A 25,763-nucleotide genomic window follows, 5' to 3' on the forward strand; every position below is an offset into this window, starting at 1 on the left:
GAGTGTGGGCTGCTTCTGGTGCTTGGATTTCTACTTCAATAAAAATGAGGTCCAAGTTTAAGAATACGCTAGAAGTTACATTTTTTAAATGTATTTCCCCCCTCTATTTAACAGCATTAACTTACAATAGTGAAAGACGTCTTCCCTCAGGACAGGTAGATTAAATGTTTTCCTGCCTTGCTAAATGTTGGGCTCATGATCAATAAGTTGTATTCGCCCAAACTGATTTGCCAAAATCAAATCGCGGACGTAAGCGCGAGTCCCACAAGTGGGAGCAGCCGGCAGAGGATTCCGCTTGGTCTTAAAGCCTACGTTCACAAATAAAGCAATAATTTGCACAAAAATAATGATTAATTATCAATTGAGAATTTGTTACTCATATGGTCTGGTGGTCATATGGCGTATGCCTGCGAATACGGGACAAACTGTGTTATAGCTTTCATACAGGACGCTTCTTTGATGCCTTAAATACGGGCATCCATATTTCAACTCCATAGCAGAGGCATGACTGTACCGGCCCTCGCGGCCAAAAAATAGACCGGCCCACCGGGAATCCTCCTGATGCTCCCAATTAGCCAATCTGGGCCTGCCCCAAACCCTCTCATCTCCCATTAATAGACCATCTGTAGCAATAACTTACTACGATTGGTGAGAGCCAGGGCTTAAAAAAAAAAAAACACCGCTTGACAGCTTAAAAACTGTTCTTGCGTTCCTTCTGTACTATTACCATTCCGAAACCGGTTTCAGTAGAAAAATTATAGGTTAATAACGTTATTTTTTACAACTCTTTTTGTCTATAATAATAATAATAATAATAAAAGTACTTTCCTCAAAAAAAACAAAAACAATTGGAGTCTTAGTCTGGTATTTTGTGTCTAATCATGGCCAATACAGCATCTTTTTTTATAACAAGATTTTGGCCAAATGTATTAAATATACGGAAAAACTTTTAATTAAATTAAAGTATTTTCTTAAGATATTTACAATGTTTACTGCATGGTCAAAAATGATGCTACTTGTATAAAACTTCGTTTTGAGAGGAAAAACAGATCATATAGGCTTTACGTCGCATTTTATTAATACATTCAGAAATAATGTAGGCTAAAATACCGGTGAATAAAGCAAAATGTTTCGAAAATTATAAACATTATAAAAATAGCTATAGGCTATAGTTCCCTTCTAAAATATAAGTTAACAGCACAGTGAGGTGGTGAACAAGTTGTACTGTGAACTATTTAAATTGAGCAGTGTAACTTTTTATATGTTTCTTTAACTGTATTTTATTTTGATAATGAACAGGTTGCGATGTCAAGTTAGCAAAATATGTTGAATGCGCTTGAGGCGCCGGTGCGATCACTGCATTTTTTTCCTCTTCTGAGGAAACTGTTACCCCATAATTTATGGTCATACAGACAGAAGCAAAACATAATTCAAAACTGTAAAGCTTTTGCAAAATAAAGAAAACAAGCAGGATGCCGCTTAATTTCTGCAGTCTCGCATCCTTTCTGTAGGGACTTCGGAGCGCGTCACAATGTCCCTCAGCACATTTTTTTCTTTCATTTTTTTTAATCTGTAAATGATTTAAGTGAAGTATATTTAGTGTATAGGCCTATATATCCTTACCACATTAAGCTATGTTTTAGATCGTGATTTTAGATATCCACAACGTAGGCTTTAGCGGAGCATAATAAAAATAAGGCTGTAGAGTAATACTTTTTAAATGATTTTTCAGTGATCAAACTGTCGTGATAAACACGTGATAATACTATTGATAACATAATTATGAATATTTTATTGACCTTAGCTTAGTACACGCAATAAACTTCAATAGACTACAGCTCGCCATGATTAATGTTCTCTGTCGCTTCAGTTCAGTACGTTACATGACTGCCCCCTACTGATCATGTATTTCCTATGTTAGAGCATTCCCTGTGGCCCTGCATAATACACCGTGGTCACGCGTGATCCCTTTCCTCTGCGCACGCATTCTCAGTGGCCAGATCTGTAGCTGTCTTTTAAAGAAGTGGCACTTTTTCATGTTGAGGGTGAGCTTGGCCTGGGTTAGTCTTTGTAATATCATGTTTATATGTGATGTGTGTTCCAATAATGATCTGCAAAAGACAATTATATTGTCAATGTATACAAAGCAAAATTGTCCCCTAAGTCCTGCCAAAACCTTCTCCATCAGCCTCTGGAACGTGGCCACTGAATTCCTGAGCCCAAATGGCATAGACCGGAATTGATATAGCCCCTTGGTGGTAATAAAGGCGGTCTTGTCTTTGCTGCTCTCCTCCATCTCCACCTGCCAATAGCCTGACTGGAGATCTAGGGTGCTAAACCGCACACCTCCTTCCATGAACTCCAAAATATCATGTACAAGAGACATGAGGTAAGTGTCTGGCACTGTCTTGCTGTTAAGTTTTCTGTAGTCTACACAAAATCTGTATGAGCCATCTGGTTTAGGAACCTGCACGACTGGTGATGCCCAAGGGGAACAAGAGGGCTCGATGACGTGGTCTTCGAGCATTTTGTCCACGTGTTCCTCAATTATCTTCTTCTTGAAGGGGGAACATGGTAAACGCGAGATTTAATGGGCACTTCATCTGACAAAATGATTTTGTGTTTTTCCACATCAGTCTTCCCCAGGACGTTGGAGGTAGCCCGTGGCCAAGCAGCCATCAGCTTCAGCAACTCCGCTTGATTTTCTGAGTCCCAGAGTGGAGCGTTTTGAGGTTTAGGGGAAATGAGTGGTGTCTCCCAGGTTGGAGGTAAGGCATAGTAGAGACTTACAGTGGCATTGTGTAGTCTGGTTTCACCAGCAGACATGGTTGTTTGCCCCGTCAATCTGAAGTCATCTGGGTGTTTTTGGAGAAAGGATAGTACATGCAACCTCCTTCTGCCTCCAGGCCATATCTGTTCTGAGCGAGTTCCAAAATTGCTCCAGCAGACGTCAGAAAGTCCAGGCCAGCCAAAAGCGCAAATGCTAAGTGAGCACCTTTCATTATGAAGGTATTTAAGTTGCATACCTTATTGTGCCATTTATAACTGATATTTCTCTGGCCTATAGTTTGGTGAACTTTTCCATCAGCCATGATGAACTTTTGGGGAGGGTCTGAAGGTCTTGTTGTGGCTTCACCTATTAACTGTCTCCACAGGGTTTCCTGTATTTGCTTCGACCACCGCCTTCATTTCTATTTTGCCTTCATTCTTCAATTTGTCTTCGACCTCCGTGAGGTAATCCTCTGGTAAAAAAGCAGCCATGAATGCCTTCTTGAACGACCGCCAATCGGTTATCTTCCTCTTTTCAGCCTTCCACCAGCTCAAAGCAGGACCACGCTGATGTCGACCAGGGAGACATCAGACGTAACGTTAGTAGGTTCAGTTGTCGTAGCTTTTTTATCTGACTTTCCCATTTTGCTTCTCTCCTCAGGAAACAATCTGTAACGGCCTTCTCCAGCTTCTCCAGATTTTTCTGGAAATACTCTTCCAACTCTGCCAAGCCAACATCCACAGCCTGCCTGAAATTGGCCTCCCGAATTAAGGCGCTTTCAACTGATTGTTTAAAATCATTTTCCCTAGCCTGTACTTTTGTGCTAAGGACCAATAAATCCACTTTTAATTTATCAATATCTGCTTGCATTGTTTGTATAACATTAGCATGGACCAAACAGCTAGTCATCATCATCATCATCAGTTTTATCCTCAGTGTCAGAAATGTAAAGGGAACTTAGCATAGATGTTACTTCTGCCGTAGGGTTATGTCATGTTACAAACGGGCCTGCAGTAAAGTCTACATCAGGCGTAGCATCAGAGTTACCAACATCATCCACAACATTTTCACCATTATCATTAGGTGTCTGCACATTATTATTAACCATAGCAATCTGGGTATCAGTATCTATTTCCTCCATATTTACAAATATATAAAACAACAAAAATCAAAAACAGAACGTCCCCATACGGGCCACCACTATGTAACACTCCGCGTAATATGCCGTGGAGCAATATGGGAGATATGGGAGAGACGCTCGCTTAACTCAATAAAGAAAAAAGATATAAATCACAGACGCACAAAGTAGATCACATATACAGCAAGCACAAAAATGAGTGCGTGAGGAGTGTGTGGTAATGTAGATTGTCTTTGAGTCCGTGAAAACTACATACAAGATTTGAATCAGATGAAGCAATCCAGAAAAGTAATGGGTTGAAAGTCACATGTCTCATGAGATTATATTTCAAATTTGAAGAAGATACCATGAAAAATGAGATTCCTGCAACCATTTTTCTGAGACTATTTCTAGTCCCCCCCCTCCCCGTTTGAGGAACAATATTTACCAAATGTATTCTACAAAAGGGTTCTACAAACTATTTTAGTCATTATACATACCACTGCATACACTGTAAAAAAAAACCTGTGACATTTACGGTAAAATACCGGCAGCTGTGGTTGCCAGAACTTCACCGTTAAATATATAATAGCAACATTTTAGGTTTTACAGACTTAACTTAAATTCACAATAAAAAAACTTATTTCATGAACTGATGTAATGTTAATAAACCAGCAATTTATATAATATACAATTTAACAACATTAGATGTAAGATAAAACCCTAATGTACACAACTGATAAGAAAAAACTAAGAAGAAACATAGTTATTTCAACGAAAAAACAAAATATGAAGTGTCATGCACGGAATTCTGGGAGCGTCAATTTACAGTTTTTCACTGTAAATTATATAATTACTTTTTATTTTTCACTTCCAAAAACCGTAATTTTAACAGTATTTTACTGTAAAATGACATTAAATGTAATTACAGTTATTCACCGTATATAGTATGGAAACTTACTGATAACCAATTAACAGGTTTTTACTGTAGCATTTTTACAGTTTTTTACTGTTAAAATCAATCATTTTTTACAGTGTAGTTTTTCAATTATAAAACAATAGACAGAATCTTAGACATCGTATAAGTGATTTATTTGAGCACTAGAAAAATACAATACTGCATACACTGTAAAAAAAAACCTGTGACATTTACGGTAAAATACCGGCAGCTGTGGTTGCCAGAACTTCACCGTTAAATATATAATAGCAACATTTTAGGTTTTACAGACTTAACTTAAATTCACAATAAAAAAACTTATTTCATGAACTGATGTAATGTTAATAAACCAGCATATTGAAGTATTTTTTAAGTAGTTTTGAAACATTGTAATACTGATAACCACCAAAAACAGGTGGTGATGAGAAAGTCACATGATGAATAAAAGCTCATCACAAACAGCTCGAATTACCTTTTTATGTCAAGTACATACTGTGATTAGCAGAGATACAGCATTCACACTGATTGCTGGTCATACAGTCAGTAATCACAAGCTGATGTCCGGTCATACAGATGGTAATCATACAGATTGCCGGCTATATAGTTAATAATCACACTCTAATAGCCATTTGTATAGACCGCATTCACACTGATAGCTGTCATACAGTCAGTAATCACACGCTGATGTGCGGTCATACAGATGGTAATCATACAGATACAGCCACATTCCCCACAATACACGCACACATAAATGAAAAATGTTGAATAGGAAAAAAAAAAAGAATCATTTGTGCAAAAAGCCGATCGCTACACCCCCATCAGATGACAGGTGCATCACAGTGTGCGTCACGAGCCGTCACGAGAGAGTGCCAGAATTCAAATAAACAATATTCCGCGTATCTTTGACTTTTTTTTAGTGGATGGTCTCATTCTGTTTGTAACACTGTATGCTACAAAACCATGTTGCTTTTTACTACCAAGACGCAGTTTTTTGAGTGCAAGTTATTCCATAACGGATACAAACAATAACTGTCCCCGAAGAAATGAGATGTAAACAAAGGAATAACCACCCATATTACAACGTTATTGTTTCGTTGGACTAAAAGTGCTCTATGGGATGTTATTCAGTGGACCCTTACCTTTCTAACTACACCGGGATTTACAGCTGTGGATGCATTTATAACTCGTTATTACGACGAATCTGGTACATACTGCGTTTTGATTATGCATGTTTTGATGTGTACTGCTTACACAAATTTAGCAAATACATTCCTTATTTCCATTGAAAAACAGCGATCTATCGTCGATGCTTGAGGCTTAGACCTTTATAATGATATATAGTTTGTCAAGATTAATTTTGTCCCATTTCATTTAATCTATTCGTAAACATTGACACGTGCAAACAAAGAGCGTTCAGTGCGCCGGTGTGTACTGCTTACACAAATTTAGCAAATACATTCCTTATTTCCATTGAAAAACAGCGATCTATCGTCGATGCTTGAGGCTTAGACCTTTATAATGATATATAGTTTGTCAAGATTAATTTTGTCCCATTTCATTTAATCTATTCGTAAACATTGACACGTGCAAACAAAGAGCGTTCAGTGCGCCGGCGTCCAGGTGCGGGTTTACATTAGCGCGGTAAAGTTAGTTTTAGGTTCGATATTCGCCGGACATTCGCTTTTGCGTGCCACTGTTCTATAGAGTCGACAGTCCTACAAATATACCACTACCACGATTAGTTTTAACAATATGCAACAACTTTATATCGACATGAAAATATTATTTTAAAACCGCCTAAGTGTATTGTAGCAGCAAATTTAAACCGGAGAAAGCTTTTGATGTGCTATAGCGACTTTGATGCATAAGGGACCGTCTGACAATTCCACCGATTGGGTTTAAAACGTCCAATGTATTTGAACTAACGTGACTTTTAACATTTAAAATAAAACGTTGCCAAACTGTAAAGCGTGTATAACTCATAGTGATTTGCTACAGGTGGGATTTTGCCAATACCTTCCTTCATATATGCAGTACAATACACAATTGTGTTCATAAAAACTACTGTAAGTACCCAAACGACTGTTCAAGGTGGTAGTACATTCCTAGTGTCCAGACTGACTTACTACAGGTGAGATTTTGCCGATATCTCCCCTTACTGTACATACAGTACATAATTATTCTTAGAAAACAATTACTGTAATTAATCAAATGGGGTTTTTTTATGTTCCAAAGGCTGTAGTACATTCATAGTGGCCAGACTGACTTACTACAGCTGAAATTTTGCCAATATCACCCTTACTGTAAATACAGTACATAATTAATCTTCAAAAACCATTACTGTAATTGACCAAAAGGGTTTTTTTCATGTTCCAAAGGCTGTAGTACATTTGTAGTTACGAGACTGACTTACTGCAGGTGAGATTTTGCCAATATCTTCCTTACTGTACGTACAGTACATAATTATTCTTAAAAAACAATTACTGTAATTCACCATAAGGGGTTTTTCATGTTCCAAAGGCTGTAGTACATTTGTAGTTACAAGACAGACTTACTGCAAGTTAAATTTTGCCAATATCTCCCTTACTGTACATACATTACATAATTATTCTTAGAAAACAATTACTGCAATTCACCAAAAGGGTTTTTTTATGTTCCAAAGGTTGTAGTACGTTTGTAGTTACAAGACTGACTTACTACACATAACATTTTGCCAATATCTTCCTTATTGTACATACAGTACATAATAAACCTTAAAAATTACTGTAATTCACCAAAAGTGTTTTTTTTTTCATGTTCCAAAGGTTGCGGTATATTCGTAGTGATGGGAATGACTTACTACAGGTGAAATTTTGACAATAACACCCTTACTGTATGTACAGCACACAACTATTTTTTATTTAAAAACTAATCCACCAAAAGTTTTTTTTTCATGTTCTAAAGGTTGTAGTACTCTCCTAGTGGAATTGGATTCTATAGCAGATTATTTATATTTATATTCATATTTATTTATGTATGTATGTGTGTGTGTGTGTGCTTGTGTTTGTATGTACAGTGCGTGCATAACTATTAGGCAAGTTGATATTCTGATGATATTTATTTTTTACCAAGCACATTTTACAAATTCCAAACCACATCAATCTTAATAACTACTATTAACTACACACACACATACTTGCATTTGTGGTTTATGGGGACTCTCCATAGGTGTAATAGTACACAGGAAGTGTACTCATAAACCATGTTTATGATGTAGTACCCATGACATTATACACATTTGTGTCCTCATAAACCATATATACCAGTACAGACACACATAAACAAATAAATAAATAAATAAATAAATAAATATATATGAATATGAATATAAATAATCTGCTGTAGAATTCAAGGCCACTAGGCGCATACTACAACCTTTAGAACATGAAAAAAAAACACTTTTGGTGAATTAGTTTTTTATGAAAATATTTGTGTGCTGTACATACGGTAAGGGTGTTACTGTGAAAATTTCACCTGTAGTAAGTCAGTCTGGTCACTACGAACGTACTGCAACCTTTGGAACATTAAAAAAAAACACTTTTAGTGAATTTCAGTATTTTTTTTCTAAGAATAATTATGTACTGTATGTACAGTAAGGGAGATATTGGCAAAATTTCACCTGTAGTAAGTCAGTCTTGTAACTACAAATGTACTATAACCTTTGGAACATGAAAAACCCCTTATGGTGAATTACAGTAACTGTTATCTAAGAATATTTATGTATTGTACGTACCGTAAGAAAGAAATTGGCAAAATTTCAGCTGTAGTAAGTCAGTCTGGCCACTAGGAATGTTCTACAGCCTTTGGAACATGAAAAAAATATTTTGGTGAATTACAGTAATTGTTTTCTAAGAATAATTATGTACTGTACGTACAGTAAGGGAGATATTGGCAAAATTTCACCTGTAGTAAGTCAGTCTGGCCACTAGGAATGTACTACAGCCTTTGGAACATGAAAAAAACCATTTGGTGAACTGCAGTAATTGTTTTTTAAGAAAAAATTATGTACTGTACGTACAGTAAGAAATAAATTGGCAAAATTTCACCTGTAGTAAATCAGCCTTGTAACTACAAACGAACTACAACCTTTGGAACATAAAAAAACTCTTATGTGAATTACAGTAATTGTTTTCTAAGAATAATTATGTACTGTACATACAGTAAGAAAGAAATTGGCAAAATTTCACCTGTACTAAATCAGTCTTGTAACTACAAACGTAATACAGCCTTTGGAACATGAAAAAAACCCTTTTGGAGAATTACAGTATTTTTTTCTAAGAATAATTATGTACAGTAAAGAAGATAATGGCAAAATTTCACCTGTAGTAAGTCAGTCAGGCCACTAGGAATGTACTACAACCTTTGGAACATAAAAAACCCTTTTGCTGTATTACAGTAATTGATTTCTAAGAATAATTATGTACTATAGGTACAGTAAGAGTGATATTGGCAAAATTTCACTGGTAGTAAGTCAGTCTGGCCACTAGGAATGTACGACAGCCTTTGGAACATGAAAAAAAAAACACTTTTGGTGAATTACAGTAATTTTTTTCTACGATTAATTATGTACTGTATGTACAGTAAGGAAGATATTGGCAAATTTTCCCATGTAGTAAGTCAGTCTGGCCGTTAGTGATGTACTACAACATTTGGAACATAAAAAAAACCTTTTGGTGAATTATAGTAATTATTTAAAGAAAGTAGTTGTGTACTGTACATACAGTAACGGAGATATTGGCAAAATTTCATGTGTAGTAAGTCAGTCTGGTCAATAGGAATGTACTACAACCTTTGGAACATGAATTTTTTTTTTAGGTAAATTACAGTAATTGTTTTCTTAGAATAATTATGTACAGTAAAAGTGATATTGACAAAATTTCACCTGTAGCAAGTCAGTCTGGTCGCTAGGAATGTACTACAACCTTTGGAACATGAAAAAAAAACTTTTGGTGAATTACAGTAATTATTTTAAAGATTAATTATGTACTGTATGTACAGTAAGGAAGATATTGGCAAAATTTCACATGTAGTAAGCCAGTCTTGTAACTACAAACGCACTATAGCCTTTAGAACATAAAAATCCCTTTTGGGGAATTTCAGTAAATTTTTCCTAAGAATAATTATGTGCTGTATGTACAGTAAAGATGATATTGGCAAACTTGAAAAAAAAAACATTTTGGTGAATTATAGTAATTTTTTTCTAAGATTAATTTTGTACTGTATATACAGTAAGGAAGATATTGGCAACATTTCACCTGTAGTAAGTCAGTCTGGCCACTAGTGATGTACTACAACATTTGGAACATAAAAAAACCCTTTTGGGCAACATTTCACATGTAGTAAGCCAGTCTGGTCACTAGGAATGTACTACAACCTTTGGAACATAAAAAACCCTTTTGGGCAATTACAGTAATTGTTTTCTTAGAATAATTATGTACTGTATTTACAGTAAGGTTGATATTGGCAAAATTTCTGTTGCAATAAGTCAATCTGACCACTAGTGATGTACTACAACATTTGGAACAAGAACAAAAAAAAACCCTTTTGGTGAATTATAGTAATTTTTTAAAGAAAATAGTTGTGCACTGTACATGCAGTAAGGGAGATATTGTCTATGGCGACATATTGGTTAAATATTTTTTTGTCAGTTTTCCCACAAGGCATTTACTATGGCTTTGTAAACATAATTTGTATTAATTATTGCACTTCGTTTAGTACTGAGAGGTATATTTGCATACGGTCCCTAATGCCGAGTTCACACTGCACGATTTTCAAAGATGTCGCATCACTGTTGGTTTCACACTGAACGACTATCTGGGGTAGCATTCAGTTGTTGCTGTGTTCACACTGCACGATGGAACGGCGACAGGAGGTTACACACTGCATGACTTTACAATAGGAAGAATCGCCGACAGCTCTGTCTGGTGCAGGGTTGCCAGGTTTTCGCTACAAAACCCGCCCAATTACTACTCAAAACTAGCCTGAAAATAGCCCAATTGCTTTCGAGGGGGTCCCCCAGTAAAATTTGTCCATTCGGGGGTAAAATACAAATTTTTTTGGCGGGGTTCTCCTGGTACAATTCACATTCCAGGGCCTAAATATCACGTTATTGAGGCATGCCAAATATTTCATGGGCGTCGGCGACGCACCGGCGATTCCCTCAGATCCCGTCTTTGATAATTCACACTGCGTGATTGTCACTCGCGTGAACAAGCACCGATTTGCCTCATTTGCCGCGTTTGTTGGGCATTTGTCGGCGATTTCGCAAAACCTGTCGGCGAGTGAAAAATCGGGCTAAAATCGGGCAGTGTGAACTCGGCATAAAGCAGCCTAGGCGAATATCCAGCGAATATCAAACCTAAAACTAACTTTACCGCGCTGTTAAAATTAAGCTTCAATTAGGACTCTATGACTCACACTGAATAGCATATAATAGTCTTAATTAAAAAAATAATATATATGATGTTTTGACATGTTTTGAAAAATAGACCAGCTGGCAGCGCACCACCATTAATGAGGAGCTAAGGGGGTTGGGAGATGTGAAGAGAAGTGGGGATGGACTAAAAGATAACTACTCAGTATCGCCGCTCCCTATACGCAGAGTACGCAGTTTGCATAGGGCACCAACTCCCAGGGGGGCACCATCCCAGTTGCTCAAAAAAAAAAAAAAAACCTTTCATTCTATATTAATATTAACATACATACATACATAAAAATCTGAACATTAACATATATATTACATATAATTATAAAAAATGCATTTTATGATGAACACAGTATAGGCAGTATAAGCACACGTGACGCGCCATTCCCGGATCTGCGCCCGCGCCCGCGCTCGCTCTCACCTCATGTTTGCAGCTGAATACAAATGATCATCATAATTAATGGACAACTAGACTATATCAGGGAAAAGACATCAGCGCAGTCCGGCGCAGAGAAAAGAAAAATATAAAAGCCCAAGATGAAGCCCGTGCATCACTTTCAGGTAACTACGTTCATAATCCTGTGAAACTTTTTTGACTGTTGACGTTAGTAATGTCAGTAATTTCACCACCACCAACAACGCATCTGACTTAATATTCTAGTTTTCATGACTTAAAATGTATTATATAAAAACAATGAGGCAATAATGATTGGTTAATTAATAATAATCATATGGTTTCATATTTCATTGAGTAACAATGTTAAATACATGTAATACAAAATAAAAAATTTGCATTATTACAAATGCCTGCAAAGGGCACAAAAGGCCTGATAATTACTGTCGTTACACTTACAGGACGATCAAATCCTTGTTTAATATTGACCAAACATTTAATTTAAATATCCACTTAATTTCTTCAACAAAAAGATGTGGACATCACAACCCTTACCAAAATTAACCATGGTTTTATCGTGGTAAAACTGCTTCATTTTATTTTGTGTGATTTCTGAATGCTTGAGACTATAAAATCAATCAGACAACGGTATTAATAAAATTATAGCCATAGGTAACTGTCTAGAGCTACAATTGTAATTTATAAATAATCCAATTTAATTACTATTTATTTATTTACTTTTATATTTTATTAAAGTTCTATTTTGACCCTTTATAGTATGTGTTTTTTTTGTTTGTTTTTTTTTTGAAGGAGGGGGCACAATAATGCTATTCTGCTTAGGGCAAACATTTGGCCAGCAGCGGCCCTGTAACTACTGTATATGTCTGCTCATTGGTCAGCAAAATAGTATAATGATTAAGATTGTTAGAAGTACAGCTGGCATCTTGGCTTAATTGTCGTCACCAATGAAGTCTAAGCTTTGGCATTTGGAACTTCCTGACTTGAGGATTTTTTTGCAAAGACAGAGGACTTTTTCCACAACATAATTTATAAAGCCTTGAATGGTTTAGCTCCTCAATACTTGAACAATACCCTATTGCATTATAGTCCTTTCGGTCCATTGCTGTCTCAAAATTATGGGCAATCAATAATACCTAGAATATCAAAATAAGTCTGTGGGCGGTAGATCTTTTTCCTACTTAGCACCCAAACTGTGGAACAGGCTTCCTAATGTTGTTCAGGAGGCAGACACACTCTATCATTTCAAATCTAGATTAAAACTAGTGTGATACCATACACATAGCACACTGTCACATTTCTAAATCTCTTAAGGGATTGTTAGGCTGCAATAATTGGAGCAATCGGGATCACTTCCCATAGCACCTTATGTACTTGTTACATCGTGAGAAGATTGCCATCTACACTTACATTAGTCTGTCTGTCGCACTCTTATCCTGTGGTGGACCTGCACCCAGGAAGGACCACAACACAGACCTTCAACGGTCACTGAAGACCTCGATGAGACAAGCCCTCCTTACAGATGCTCAACAAAGACCTTGGTGACTATACAATGACAGATCCTCAGCAAAGACCTTGAACTTTTATTATAGAACTGCCTAGACCTGATCAATTAAAGGGATAGTTCACCCAAAAATGAAAATTTGATGTTTATCTGCTTACCCCCAGGGCATCCAAGATCGCAGACTTATAAGTGCATTACCGCCACCTATCTCTCAAATGGACCATTGACACTCCTAATTGAGATTGTAGATAGAGTGTCAATGGTCCATTTGAGAGATAGGTGGCGGTAATGCACTTATAAGTCTGCGATCCGCCTTTTGTTTGTGTATGTTTTTTTTTACTCAAAGCCGTGATTCCCATTCACTTCCATTATATGACAGACAGACTGCAACGGTTTGAGTTAAAAATCTTTGTTTGTGTTCTACTGAAGAAACAAAGTCACCTACATCTTGGATGCCCTGGGGGTAAGCAGATAAACATAAAATTTTCATTTTTGGGTGAACTATCCCTTTAACTTCACACTGTTATTGATCTGAACTAACTTGAGCTGAATAAAGACATTATTGTCTTATAGAATCTGTCTCCATAGCGGAGTTTCCATAATTGCTTCTGCTATTTCCTGTTTATCTCTGAGAAGTTGCTTTGATGCAATCTGTATTGTATAAAGCACTACAGAAACAAACATGACTTGACATTGTCTAACTAGTCAGAACCCATTTTAGAGGTGGTCAAACAACAGTCTAAAAATTCTTGACACAAATGAACTTTGGTTTTTCTAAAAAAGTTCTTCTAGTCTGTTCCAGACCTTCCAACATGAAACTAGATGAGTAAAGTTTGAGAACAAACTTTGAAGTTGGCTTGAGAAAGCCTAGCCTGAAAGCTATAGTACAGATTTACTGTCCTCTGAAAATAAATCAACATACAGCCATTATTGTCAAAATAGCTGTCAACTAAGTGATAACAGCTGTATGTCGTTTAACCATGCAAAGCCACATTCAGCATGCAAAGCCCTATTCATCATGTTCATGTTTTTGTCTGCTTGACAGGACCATACAAATTTGTGTATCTTGTATTAGAGCAGTTAAAATTTGGTGCTTTGAGTACAATTCTCTCATACTGACCACTGGATGTTCAACATGGCACCTCAGGCAAAGAACTCTCTGAAGATTTGAGAATTAGAATTGTTGCTCTCCACAAAGATGGCCTAGGCTATAAGAAGATCTGTAACACCCTTAAACTGAGTTGAAATATTGACACTTTGGACACAGTTTTGACATATTCACTTAGGTTGTACTCACTTTTCTTGCCAGTTATTTAGACAACAATGGCTGTATGTTGAGTTATTTTTAGAGGACAGTAAATCTGTACTCCTCTGAAAATAACTCAACATACAGCCATTATTGTCAAAATAGCTGGCAACAAAAGTGAGTACACCCTAAGTGATAACAGCTGTATGTCGTTTAACCATGCAAAGCCACATGTCCTATTCATCATGTTCATGTTTTTGTCTGCTTGACAGGACCATACAGATTTGTGTATCTTGTATTAGAGCAGTTCAAATTTGGTGCTTTGAGTACAATTCTCTCATACTGACCACTGGATGTTCAACATGGCACCTCAGGCAAAGAACTCTCTGAAGATTTGAGAATTAGAATTGTTGCTCTCCACAAAGATAGCCTAGGCTATAAGAAGATCTGTAAGACCCTTAAACTGAGTTGCAGTAGAGTGGCCAGGGTCATACAGAGGTTTTCTAAGACGAGTTCCTCGCAAGGGTCGATCAAAGAAGTTGAGTCCTCGTGCTGTGCGTCAGGTAATTGTGAGATACTGTATATAAATATGCCTTTACTGTTAAATGCAATTGTCTCTCCATAAACTCTGCAGTAGGCCTATACGTGACTGTTGGTCCTTTATAGAAGCATTAAAAATGAAACTTATAAAATAAAATTGTACAGTCTACAGAAAGCAAGCAAAGAGCGCTCCCTAAACTGTCATTCACTTCAGCTGCAGCACGAATGGCTATAATGCGCAACGCTGCAAATCGAATTGTAAATAGAAATCTTTGACGGTCTTCAGACTGCAGAGCGTGCACACGAATAAGCTGGACGTTATCGTCAATAAGGTTAAAGTCGTTCTTTGGTCTGCGCACTGGAAGTGATCTGTTAATTCTGCTAAACTTCAATTACTAAAACTAAAACTGAAACTAAACTATATAAAAACGAAATATAAATGTGTTCACAAAATAAAAACTAAACTAAAACTAACAAAATTATTATTGAAACTAATAAAAATGAAACTAAATTTTATTGCAAATTTGAAAACAATATTAAAATAAAACAAATTTAAAAATGCAAAACTATAATAACCTTGTACTGAACTAGGGAGTTGATTGAGACGCACCCTAGCATGTTTTTAGCATGATTAGCCAGTTACTAGCATGTTGCTAGCATGACTAGCATGATTACCAAGTTACTAGCATGTTGCTAACATGTTTCTAGCATGATTAGCATGTTAACATGATTAGCAAGTTACTAGAAAGTTGCTAGCATGTTCCTAGCATGATTAGCATGTTACTAACATGTTAGGAAGTTACTAGCATGTTGCTAGCATTTTCCTAACATGATTAACATGTTACTAGCATGTTGTTAGCATGATTAGCATGTTACTAACATGTTAGCAAGTTACTAGCATGTTGCTAGCATTTTCCTAACATGATTAACATGTTACTAGCATGTTGTTAGCATGATTAGCATGTTACTAACATGTTAGCAAGTTACTAGCATGTTGCTAGCATTTTCCTAACATGATTAACATGTTACTAGCATGTTGTTAGCATGATTAGCAAAAGTTACTAGAATGTTGCTAGCATTTTTCTAGCATGATTAGTATGTTACTATCATGTTGTTAACATGATTAGCAAGTTACTAGCATGTTGTTGGCAAGTTTCTAGCATGATTATCAAGTTACTAGCATGATTCTAGCATGATTACCCTGTTACTAGCATGTTGTTATCACGATTAACAAGTTACTAGCATGTTGCTAGCATGTTTTACAGTATCAGTGGCTTAGAAATAGTACATAGAATGGGCTTCAGTGTGTTTGCATTTGAATGTTTGTCAGTTGGAGTTTGAAGAGTCTTGGCTCATCTGAACATTCTGTCAATGTAAATCTATGGGATTTTTCCGAGTTTAATCATAATTTTTAGGAAAATCATAAGTTGGATCAGTCTGAAAAGATATAGCAACTAACTTCTCAAGGTTTGACCCGAGTTTGGTGGTTCTAGCTTCAAAGCTCTAGGAGGAGATACAGTCTAAATTTTGGCTCAGAAGAAGAAGTGTATATAGTAGATCAGTAAGTTAGGTTTTTCAAGCCAACTTAATAAGTTTAAATAGCAGATCAGTAATTTGGCTTTCTCAAACCAACTTAATAAACTTAAATAGCAGATCAGCCATCTAACGGATCTCGCTAAACTTCTTTTTTTTTATTTTCTGTTTTCCCACAAAGGTGTGTCCCTGACTTTGTATTTGCCTGCCTCAAACTTCAAACACAGCAACACTCTGCATCTATATATCAGCCAAATGCACCATCATGATTGGCTTCCCAATATGTCATTCCAGATGAGAACAGGCCTCCAACGAATGAGCGATCATGGGAAATGCCATTCAGCTAACGATGCCACAAAAGGGAATCCCTGTTCAAAAGATAGAGTATCACAAAATGCAAGTACAAATCTCCAGATCATAGCTGAACTGGTGCATTTGAAATAAAGTTTCATAGTCGCATTGAAAACTCAATGCGAGGGTAAAATTAATGATTGATGGTTCATTCAGGTGTGGTGAACAGCACATTCCAGGGCCCAGTTTATGGCGGGTCCCCTCTCTGACCATAACGGTGGACAAAGGTTTGCTACAACTTGATTGGATCTTGGTGGATTAACACAAAAAAACTGTCCAATGCCATCAGATAAAAATGCTAGGACAATGGCCAGACACCTCTTAAAGGATTAGGTCACTTCCAGAATAAAAAATTTCCTGATAATTTACTCACCCCCATGTCATCCAAGATGTTCATGTCTTTCTGTCTTCAGTCGCAAAGAAATTAAGGTTTCTGAGGAAAACATTCCAGGATTTTTCTCCATATAATCGACTTAAATAGTGGCCAATGGGTTGAAGGTCCAAACTGCAGTTTCAATGCTGCTTCAAAGGGCTCTACACAAAGTGAACTAATCCTTTAAGTGGGCAAAGAGAAAACCTCTGGTACCAAGCCCAGGAAAGACAGGACTTCTCATTGGTCCACATGCAGTTTCTGCCTTTCACCCATCTACAGACTAATTCCTAGGGGTTTGGCCTGTGACCACCATAAAACTTACTTAGGACCTCTGGGTGCAGCAGCAGTGGGTGAAGCAAAGAAAGCTCACAAAGGCTATGTTCAGACTGCAGGCAAATCCGATTTTTTTTCTCAAATCAGATCTTTCAGAAAGACTGTCCACACTATTAATTGCAGGTGACTAAATCCAATTTGTTTGTCCAGACATAACCAATAACTGCATGGGTTGCAATGCAGGCATTCACAGTTCACAGAGAAGTGTATATACCACCTGAGGACCGGCTTTCAGTCAGTAGAGTGTTCGGTGTCGGACTGGGAAAAGCTGGCGATTTATCAGAGTTTGATAAAGGACATATTGTGATGGCACGGCACCTCGGAACTTCGATCTCAGAAACGGCACACCTTGTGGGTTGTTCACGTGACGTTATAGTGAGTATGTATCAAAAGTGGTGCACGGATGGCCAAACGACGAAACACACTGCCAGTATTGTCAAGGAGCAGTTCGAGGAACATGATGGTGAATTTCTGTGAATGCCTCGGCCTCCAAATCCAACATTTGTGGTTCAACTTGGAAAAGCGGGTTCGCACTACATCACCACCACCCTGCAATGTACGGGATCTGGAGGACCTGCTGTTGACATTATGGTACCAGATACCCCAGGATGCATATCGCCACCTCGTCAAATTAATACCTCGCTCCATGGCCACTGTTTTTTGGGCTAAAGGAGGTCCTACAGGTTATTAGATAGGTGGTCATAATGTAATGGCTCATTTGTGTATTTGTTTGATGCATAATAAGGTTCTTCATCTTATGAGATTTAGAGAAGCAGCAGTTTATCTTTCTATAACGTAACTCTGCCATAGCAACACCCAATTTAATCTCTTGCATTATATGCAACTTATGTACTTCAGTCCTTTTTCATTCATGGTATTCATTTAGTAGTTATTGATTATTCTTGCTTATATTTCGGTAATACATTTTATTTTATTACACCTGTGTCTTGCTTGTGTTGATAATACAGTAAGAGGCTCTACAAGTTAGCAATATCTCACCAATGTGTCACATAAATCTGTAAACCAACTCCCATCAGTTTAATTCTAAATGACTGAACAGCCCCTGTTGGGGTCATCTTATGTACTCATAACCGCACCTTAAGGGACACATGATCTAAAATCACAATGTCATCTGTGACTTAAGTACCCATCACTACACAGGTCTAAAAATTTGAATATATTGCTAGAATATTGGGATTTCAAATTTTCACTTTCCTAAGAGTCATTCTTTCCTCACTTACTTTCTTTCTGCAACTCAGAGTCAGTGTGTGTTTATGTGTTAGATTAGTTTCTGTGTATTATAATAATTAAATCTCATTTGTACATAAAAAGAAGTACCTTGTGTTTTGTGCTTGCAAGTTAATGTTTTAAACTGATGAGATTGTTAACGTGCTAATAAATGTGACCTGTGCTGGCAAAATGAGTCACAATGAGCAATTTTTTTCAAAAATGACATTTTTTCTTTAAAGGGGTCATATGATGTTGCTAAAAAGAACATTATTTTGTGTATTTGGTGTAATGAAATGTGTTTATGCGGTTTAAGGTTAAAAAAACATTATTTTCCACATACAGTACATTATAGTTTCTCCTCTATGCCTTTCTGAAACGCGTCGATTTTTACAAAACTCATCGGTCTGAAAAACGAGGTGTGCTCTGATTGGCCAGCTATCCAATGCGTTGTGATTGGCCGAAATTTGGGTTAAACTGTTCTGGAACAGTGTTGTAAATACAACTTAACCACTGATTTCTAGTTGTGTCCTCTTTTGGAAGGCCAAACAAAGTAGTTTCGCTTTCTGGCCGGCGGCCTAGAGTGAGCGGAGGCCGGCGGGGCTAGAGTGAGCGGCGGCAGAGCTAGAGTGAGAGGAGGCCGGCGGGGCTAGAGTGAGCGGCGGCCGGCGGGCTTGCGGCAACCACTATCACATTCTCCATTAAAAGACCTTCAAAATGATGAATGATTTGTTGGAATCAGATGAAAAATGACTGAGCTACACCTGTTTAAAATCGATAGAGTCAGCAAAGTCAACTTTGAGAAAAATCGAGTTAAAGTATTCTGAAGGTTTCAAAGCAAAATCACAGAGCAGCGTTGCATCTTGTCCTACACTTCTTTTCTTAATAATTTCTATATTAATAGTCACAATATAGCTATTTTTATTTTATCTTTGTTATTATAAATAAGAACAGATGCAAAAAAAAAAAAAACAGTAGAACACATAAAAAAAACAGTGCATTAGGCTACCTTTTTCATTTTACATCTAAACAAAAAGCATTTAAGAAAAACAAAATAATTAAATGTAAAAATCGTACTCGGTTACTGACGTAACCTCGGTTCGCTGAGATATGGGAATGAGTACTGCGTCTCGCTTAAGACGCATATGGGAAAAAAGCCTTTTTTCTCCTGAACTGAAGCCTTTTCATTCACGCAGTGAAACTGCACGGCCATTGGTTCGTGCAGTGCTTAAAAAACGAACCAATGGCGACGAAGCCTGCCAAAGCCCGCCAGAATGGGGCGCTCGCCACAGGATTCTCAGGTTTACTTCGACTGAAGCGACGACTGAGTCGTGCAGCTACATAGCGAGGTCCCCTATTCGCTTTACTGATGCCTGTGCTAGAAGCAGGGCAGTCTTCAGCGATAGCGACCTAATGTTGGCAGACTGTAGCGGCTCGAAAGCGGAACGACACTTATCCAGCAGCTCTTGTAGAAATGGCAACACCTCTGCCAATTCGGAAGTGAGGGGGTTTAGACACCAGGCAGAGAAAAAAGACCACTTTAAGCCATAGAGGCGTCTCGTAGACGGAGCTCTAGCCTCCAAAATTGTGTTTAAGACTCGCTCTGGGAGGCACGAAGGCTCCCGTCGAGCGGCCAGAGGTGCAGGGTCCATAGGTCGGGCCGAGGATGCCATAATGTCCCGTTCGCTTGAGAGAGGAGATCCTGTCTCAGTGGAACAGGCCAAGGGGCCGCTATCAGTAGCTGAGTCAGCTCCGATAGCCACAGCTGGTTCATCCAAAGGGGGGCCACCAGGAGAACCCTGTGTTCTTGTTCCCTCACTCGCCTGATTACCTGTGGGATCAGAGCGATCGGGGGGAAAGCATAGAGAAGGAGGTTGGGCCAATCGTGGGCCAACGTGTCCCTGGTCTTTGAGAAATAAATTGGGCAGTGAGAGTTGTCTTCTGAGGCGAAGAGGTCCACTATCGGGGTCGCGCACAGTTGGAAGCACCTTTATGTTCGGATGACACGAGCGGAGAAAAGGTACTCCTCTCAGAAAACATACAAATAAAGATCATTTTAGATGTGTTATTACTATTTGGAGCATTGGGATCACTAGACGAGGGCCTCAAAATCGACATTTTTCACTTTTTTTGTCTGTAGCTCAAAATTAGCCCGTGTGCATTCCGACTCATTTTGCCAGCATGGGTCACAAATAGTGTTTTCACCATACTTTAGATATTAATATCCATTGCAGAGTTGATATACTGATATACGTTCAGCCATACTGATCGCTGGATGATTCATTTGATCAGCTGTAAAACAGTGATTCTCTCAAAATTATTGTCTGTGATAACTGCAAAAAAAAGGTTGTCAACAGAGCTTAATAATTAATACTACTCTTAGTATTACACTTGCTAAAAACAGCACTATTTTTATACAGTAAAGGTTTGTGTGAAGTACAAGGAATGACTGTAATGGACAGGGCCTAAATGAAATAGTGTCCTAATTACTTACATGCAGCAGGAGTCGGGCCTCCATGGCTTCCTTACAGGTGATGAAATATGGCTTCATTAGCAATATATCCTGACGTAATTTCTGAAGTACAAGAATGATAAAAACATTACCTTAGATTGCATTCTATAGAATGCTGTTTCAGCCAATGCACTGTTCAGATTAAAACGCTTTACCAAAAAAAAAAAAAAAAAAAGGTTTACACTGTCACAATTTAAAAAAAGTTACCTGTTTTTTTTTTAATGAATTTATCTATCACTTCTATAGACTGTCATTGTTGCATTACTGAACTGTTGGTTGCAATCAAGAAAGTCAAAACCTCAGAACTGAACAGGTGAAAATCATTATTTTACTTTTAATAATAAATACTTTGAATAATAAATAATTTTATTTTACATTATTTGCTTTTTTTGATACTTACTCTGATCTCCACTAGCTCCTCCACAAAGTTGAAGAGAAGAGGATTGATCTCCTTCAGTTTGAGCACAGGCCTGGACATCATCAGAGCAAGATAGCGCATTGATGTACGACACACCTGAACACATCAATACACACACCACAATCAGAGTCTTATGTCATGAGTTACTATCAAACTGAAAATTATATACAGTATATGGTAACACTTTAGTTTAAGGACCAATTCTCACTATTAACTAGATGATATATATATATATATATATATATATATATATATGTGTGTGTTTGTGTGTGTGTGTGTGTATAGCTGCAATCAAAATTACTAGGGACTGTAATAATTTATAAAAGTGAGCTTTACTGAAGATTCAGAGGGAAAACTGCATCTATAACAGTTTAGTGGAATATTAAAGGTGATAATGTAAATTGACATGAGATGCACTGATTGACCAGCCAGGTACCAGAATCAGCCGATTTTCCATATAATCGACCCAGACCGGTGACCAGCTGGTGAGTCTCACGATTAAACCTAGTTCACACTACGCAACTTAAAACATCGGCAGATCGCTGTGCTGTTCAGACTACATGACTTGATTGTCTGTCTTGAAGTCGTTATGGTGTTCACACTACGCGACACTACGTAAATGATTCACAACGGGTGGTCACACACTACACGAGCTGACAATAACTCTGTCACCCAATGACTCTACACGGTCCCCAAACCATGTTTTGTCACGAAAACACACGCGAGAAGTTGAACGGGAATGACACGAAACAACAAGTGAAACACGAGTTCTTTATTTGAAAATGGACATCGGGAAGAAATTAGTGCTGCAAGCTGTTTGCATGATGATCTGTTCTGAAAAAAATTTGCTCCATTTCTTGTGTCCAATCTTTTCTTAAAGCCATGTTGCTGCTGCTGTTTTTCTTCTGCTGACCTCAACCCATGCCTTGCTTCCTCATATAGCTCATCGAGACACCTGACATCACGTGATGTCGAGTCGGCCGACCGGTCCAGATATTTAGCATGCTAGATATTCGTTTGGCGTTGGCGAGGCGTCAGCGAGCCTCTTTGATTATTTCACACATTTCACATTTCATATTTCACATTATTTCATGCGTTGATTATTTCACACATAAAGATTGCCGAGCACTGATCACCCACCGATTTTCCCCCGATGACAGCCCGACCTGTCAGCGAGCTCGATAACTTGCTAATCGGGCTTAAAATCCTGTAGTGTGAACTAGGCATTACCGATTCCGAGCTGGTCCGCTTTGACGTTACAGCTACGCTCACAACCGCATGTAAACATGTAATTGTGTGAAAGTTCTTCACTGTGAGTGAGGATGACACAAAGTTTGCAATTTATAATACGTGTAGGGCCAAAGTAAACCATGGGGGAACCACAGGGCTTGATTAACACTTGTCTGGGACAAATCAATTTTTAAAAGGAAGAATGATTCTGATTTTACTGCATTTAGTGTAAACGGCAACTGATAATGTATTGATGTCATGCAAGATGAGGCTCGCACAGCCTGAGTGAGAGACTCAGAAATCAAAACAATTGAGCGCAACAGCACACACAAAGTATCTTACAGGAAGTTATAGATGCATTCTGCCGTAGCAAAAAAAATACATATATGATATAGGTTAGCAACATTACAAGACCAAGATGTTTCCCCGAATATCAGCACGATTGCAATGTGACACTATACAATAATAGTTCAATAAACAAGAAGTTAAAATGAGTGACTTACATTTTAGACACAATATTGACCGTTTTTGCTCAATTTCCAATTAAAGTTCCAATAGTTCCAATCAAAGCCACAACAGAACTGTTGTGTGTCTCTGAGCAACACACACTGGCATTTCATTACTGAATGAATCCACGTTTTTGAATGAATCGAGTGAGTCAATGATTCAGTAACCCATTCATAAAGAGAGTCAGCTGCCTCGTTTCTGCATGAATCAGTCGTTTGAACGAATTGGTTAAATGAATGACTAAATGACTCACTAATTTAAAAAAGTTATTTAGTTGGTGGTTTGTTTTTATAATTAAAAGTATCATTGCATTTTCCCCATACATTTCTTATTTGTATGTTCGAAAAAAAATATTTAAAACATTAATCTTATAACATTATTTATTATATAATTTTGTGGTGTAAATGCATTTATGGCACCTCAGCTTCATTAAACAGTCTGTGTAAATACATCTAATGTCACTTCAGATGCAGCTTCTGTCTCCTCTGTAGTGGAAAGATGGAGTTTGTTGATACTGATTTCATTTGAATAGTAACAACTCTACAGTTTCTAACTGAATTAATTGAAACAATGTAAGAATTTGCTGTGAAAGATGACATACATTTAATAAGGTTAGGAAAAAATGCCCATTTATAAACATAGTGGGAAACGACATCTGTTTTGTTATATCCAGCAACTCAATTCTACTTCTTTACAGTCACAGAGCACTTTATTTTGAGAGTTGTTTAAGTGAGAGAACATCTGTAACTTAGTCTAGATTGGGGAATTGTAATGCTTAATCATCTTAATCTTTTATTATGCAATAATCTTTTATTATGCAATTACAAGACACCATCCCCCAGCACTGTGGAGAATCAACAACTGGCCGATGATTTAAATGAATTTTATTGCAAGTTTGAAAAACGTACTCGGTTACTAACGTAACCTCGGTTCCCTGAGATACGGGAATGAGTACTGCGTCTGCTAAGACGCTATGGGAAAAAGCTTTTTTCTCCTGAACTGAAGCCTTTTTTTAATCACGCAGTTAAACTGCATGGCCATTGGTTTGTGCAGTGTAAAAAAAAAACGAACCAATGGCTCGGCAGCGGAGCTTGGGCGGGGTATCTGGCTATATAAGCGGGCGTTCGCCACAGGATTCTCAGGTTACTTCGACTGAAGCGACGACTGAGTCGTGCGGCTACATAGCATGGCTAGCAACGCAGTACTCGTTCCCGTATCTCAGGGAACCGAGGTTACGTTAGTAACCGAGTACATTCCCTTTCGATACTACACTCATACTGTGTCTGCTAAGACGCTATGGGAACACAGTACAATCACATCGTGCTAATGTAGTGGAATGACTAAAAGTATCATAACTTCCATAAGCAACCAATGCCCATAGCGAAGTTAACAACAACACAAGGCTAAGACGGGCTGAGCTTCCTGAGGTCACACCCGGCCTGGTTAATCGTTCCAGAGTACTCCTGTAAATTCGACACCCAGGGGTCGAGAGCTAACAGGTGAAGTAATGCCAGAGAACTTGAGCGTGATACGGCCAAGGGCTCTCTGCCAGATCTGTGTCTACACCAGACACCAAGCGGAGACCACTTAAGGGCGTAGAGGCGTCTCGTAGACGGGGCTCTAGCCTCCGAAATTGTGTTCAAGACACGCTCTGGGAGGCTCGAAGGCTCCCGTCGAGCGGCCAGAGGTGCAGGGCCCACAGATCGGGCCGAGGATGCCATATTGTCCCGTTCGCTTGAGAGAGGAGATCCCATCTCAACGGAATGGGCCAAGGGGCCGCTACCAACAGCTGGCCACCAGGAGAACCTTGTGTTTTTGTTTCCTCACTCGCCTGATTACCTATGGGATCAGGGCGATTGGAGAAAGTCAGTATGCCCTTGCACAGCGCCCGCCAACCTGAGTTGGAGGTGTCTGTCGTGACAACTGTCCTTCTGCAAACCATCCCCATGGTCACACCCTGTTCCATTCAGCGGGAGCTCTTCCAGGGGGCCAGGGCTGTTACACAGGCCTGACTCCCCCTGATCTGCAGGCGTCCGTGACGCCACGCATGGGATGGACCAGCCTCTGTATGGCCAGAGCCGGCAGGACAACAGCTCTCAATTGGGCTGAGTCGAAAATTGTTCCCAGGAACGATATTCACTGGCTGGGGAAGAACGCGTTCTTGGCAAAATTGACATTGACCCTGAGTCCCAGGCACTCCAGGTGGCTGAGGAGGAGGGTTCTGTGTGATATTAGCTCTGCCTCCGACTGGGCCAGAACGAGCCAGTCGTCGAGGTAGTTGAGAATGCGG

The 25,763-nt window shown here is 38.3% G+C and overlaps 1 protein-coding gene across 1 annotated transcript in view; it reads right to left on the reverse strand.

The window, feature by feature from the left end:
• LOC107755590 (differentially expressed in FDCP 8 homolog) overlaps positions 1-25,763 on the reverse strand; it is a 97,698-nt gene that overhangs the window by 22,432 nt on the left and 49,503 nt on the right. Inside the window, exons 8-9 of the mRNA XM_016572481.1 lie at positions 21,719-21,832; positions 21,301-21,381 (exon numbers count right to left, since the gene is read on the reverse strand). Coding sequence (XP_016427967.1) covers positions 21,301-21,381; positions 21,719-21,832 — 195 coding nt within the window. The remainder of the gene's footprint in view (positions 1-21,300; positions 21,382-21,718; positions 21,833-25,763) is intronic.

This window comes from Sinocyclocheilus rhinocerous, unplaced genomic scaffold, assembly GCF_001515625.1.
Source record: "Sinocyclocheilus rhinocerous isolate Xijiao unplaced genomic scaffold, SAMN03320098_v1.1 scaffold1133, whole genome shotgun sequence".
NCBI classification, from domain to species: Eukaryota; Metazoa; Chordata; class Actinopteri; order Cypriniformes; family Cyprinidae; genus Sinocyclocheilus; species Sinocyclocheilus rhinocerous.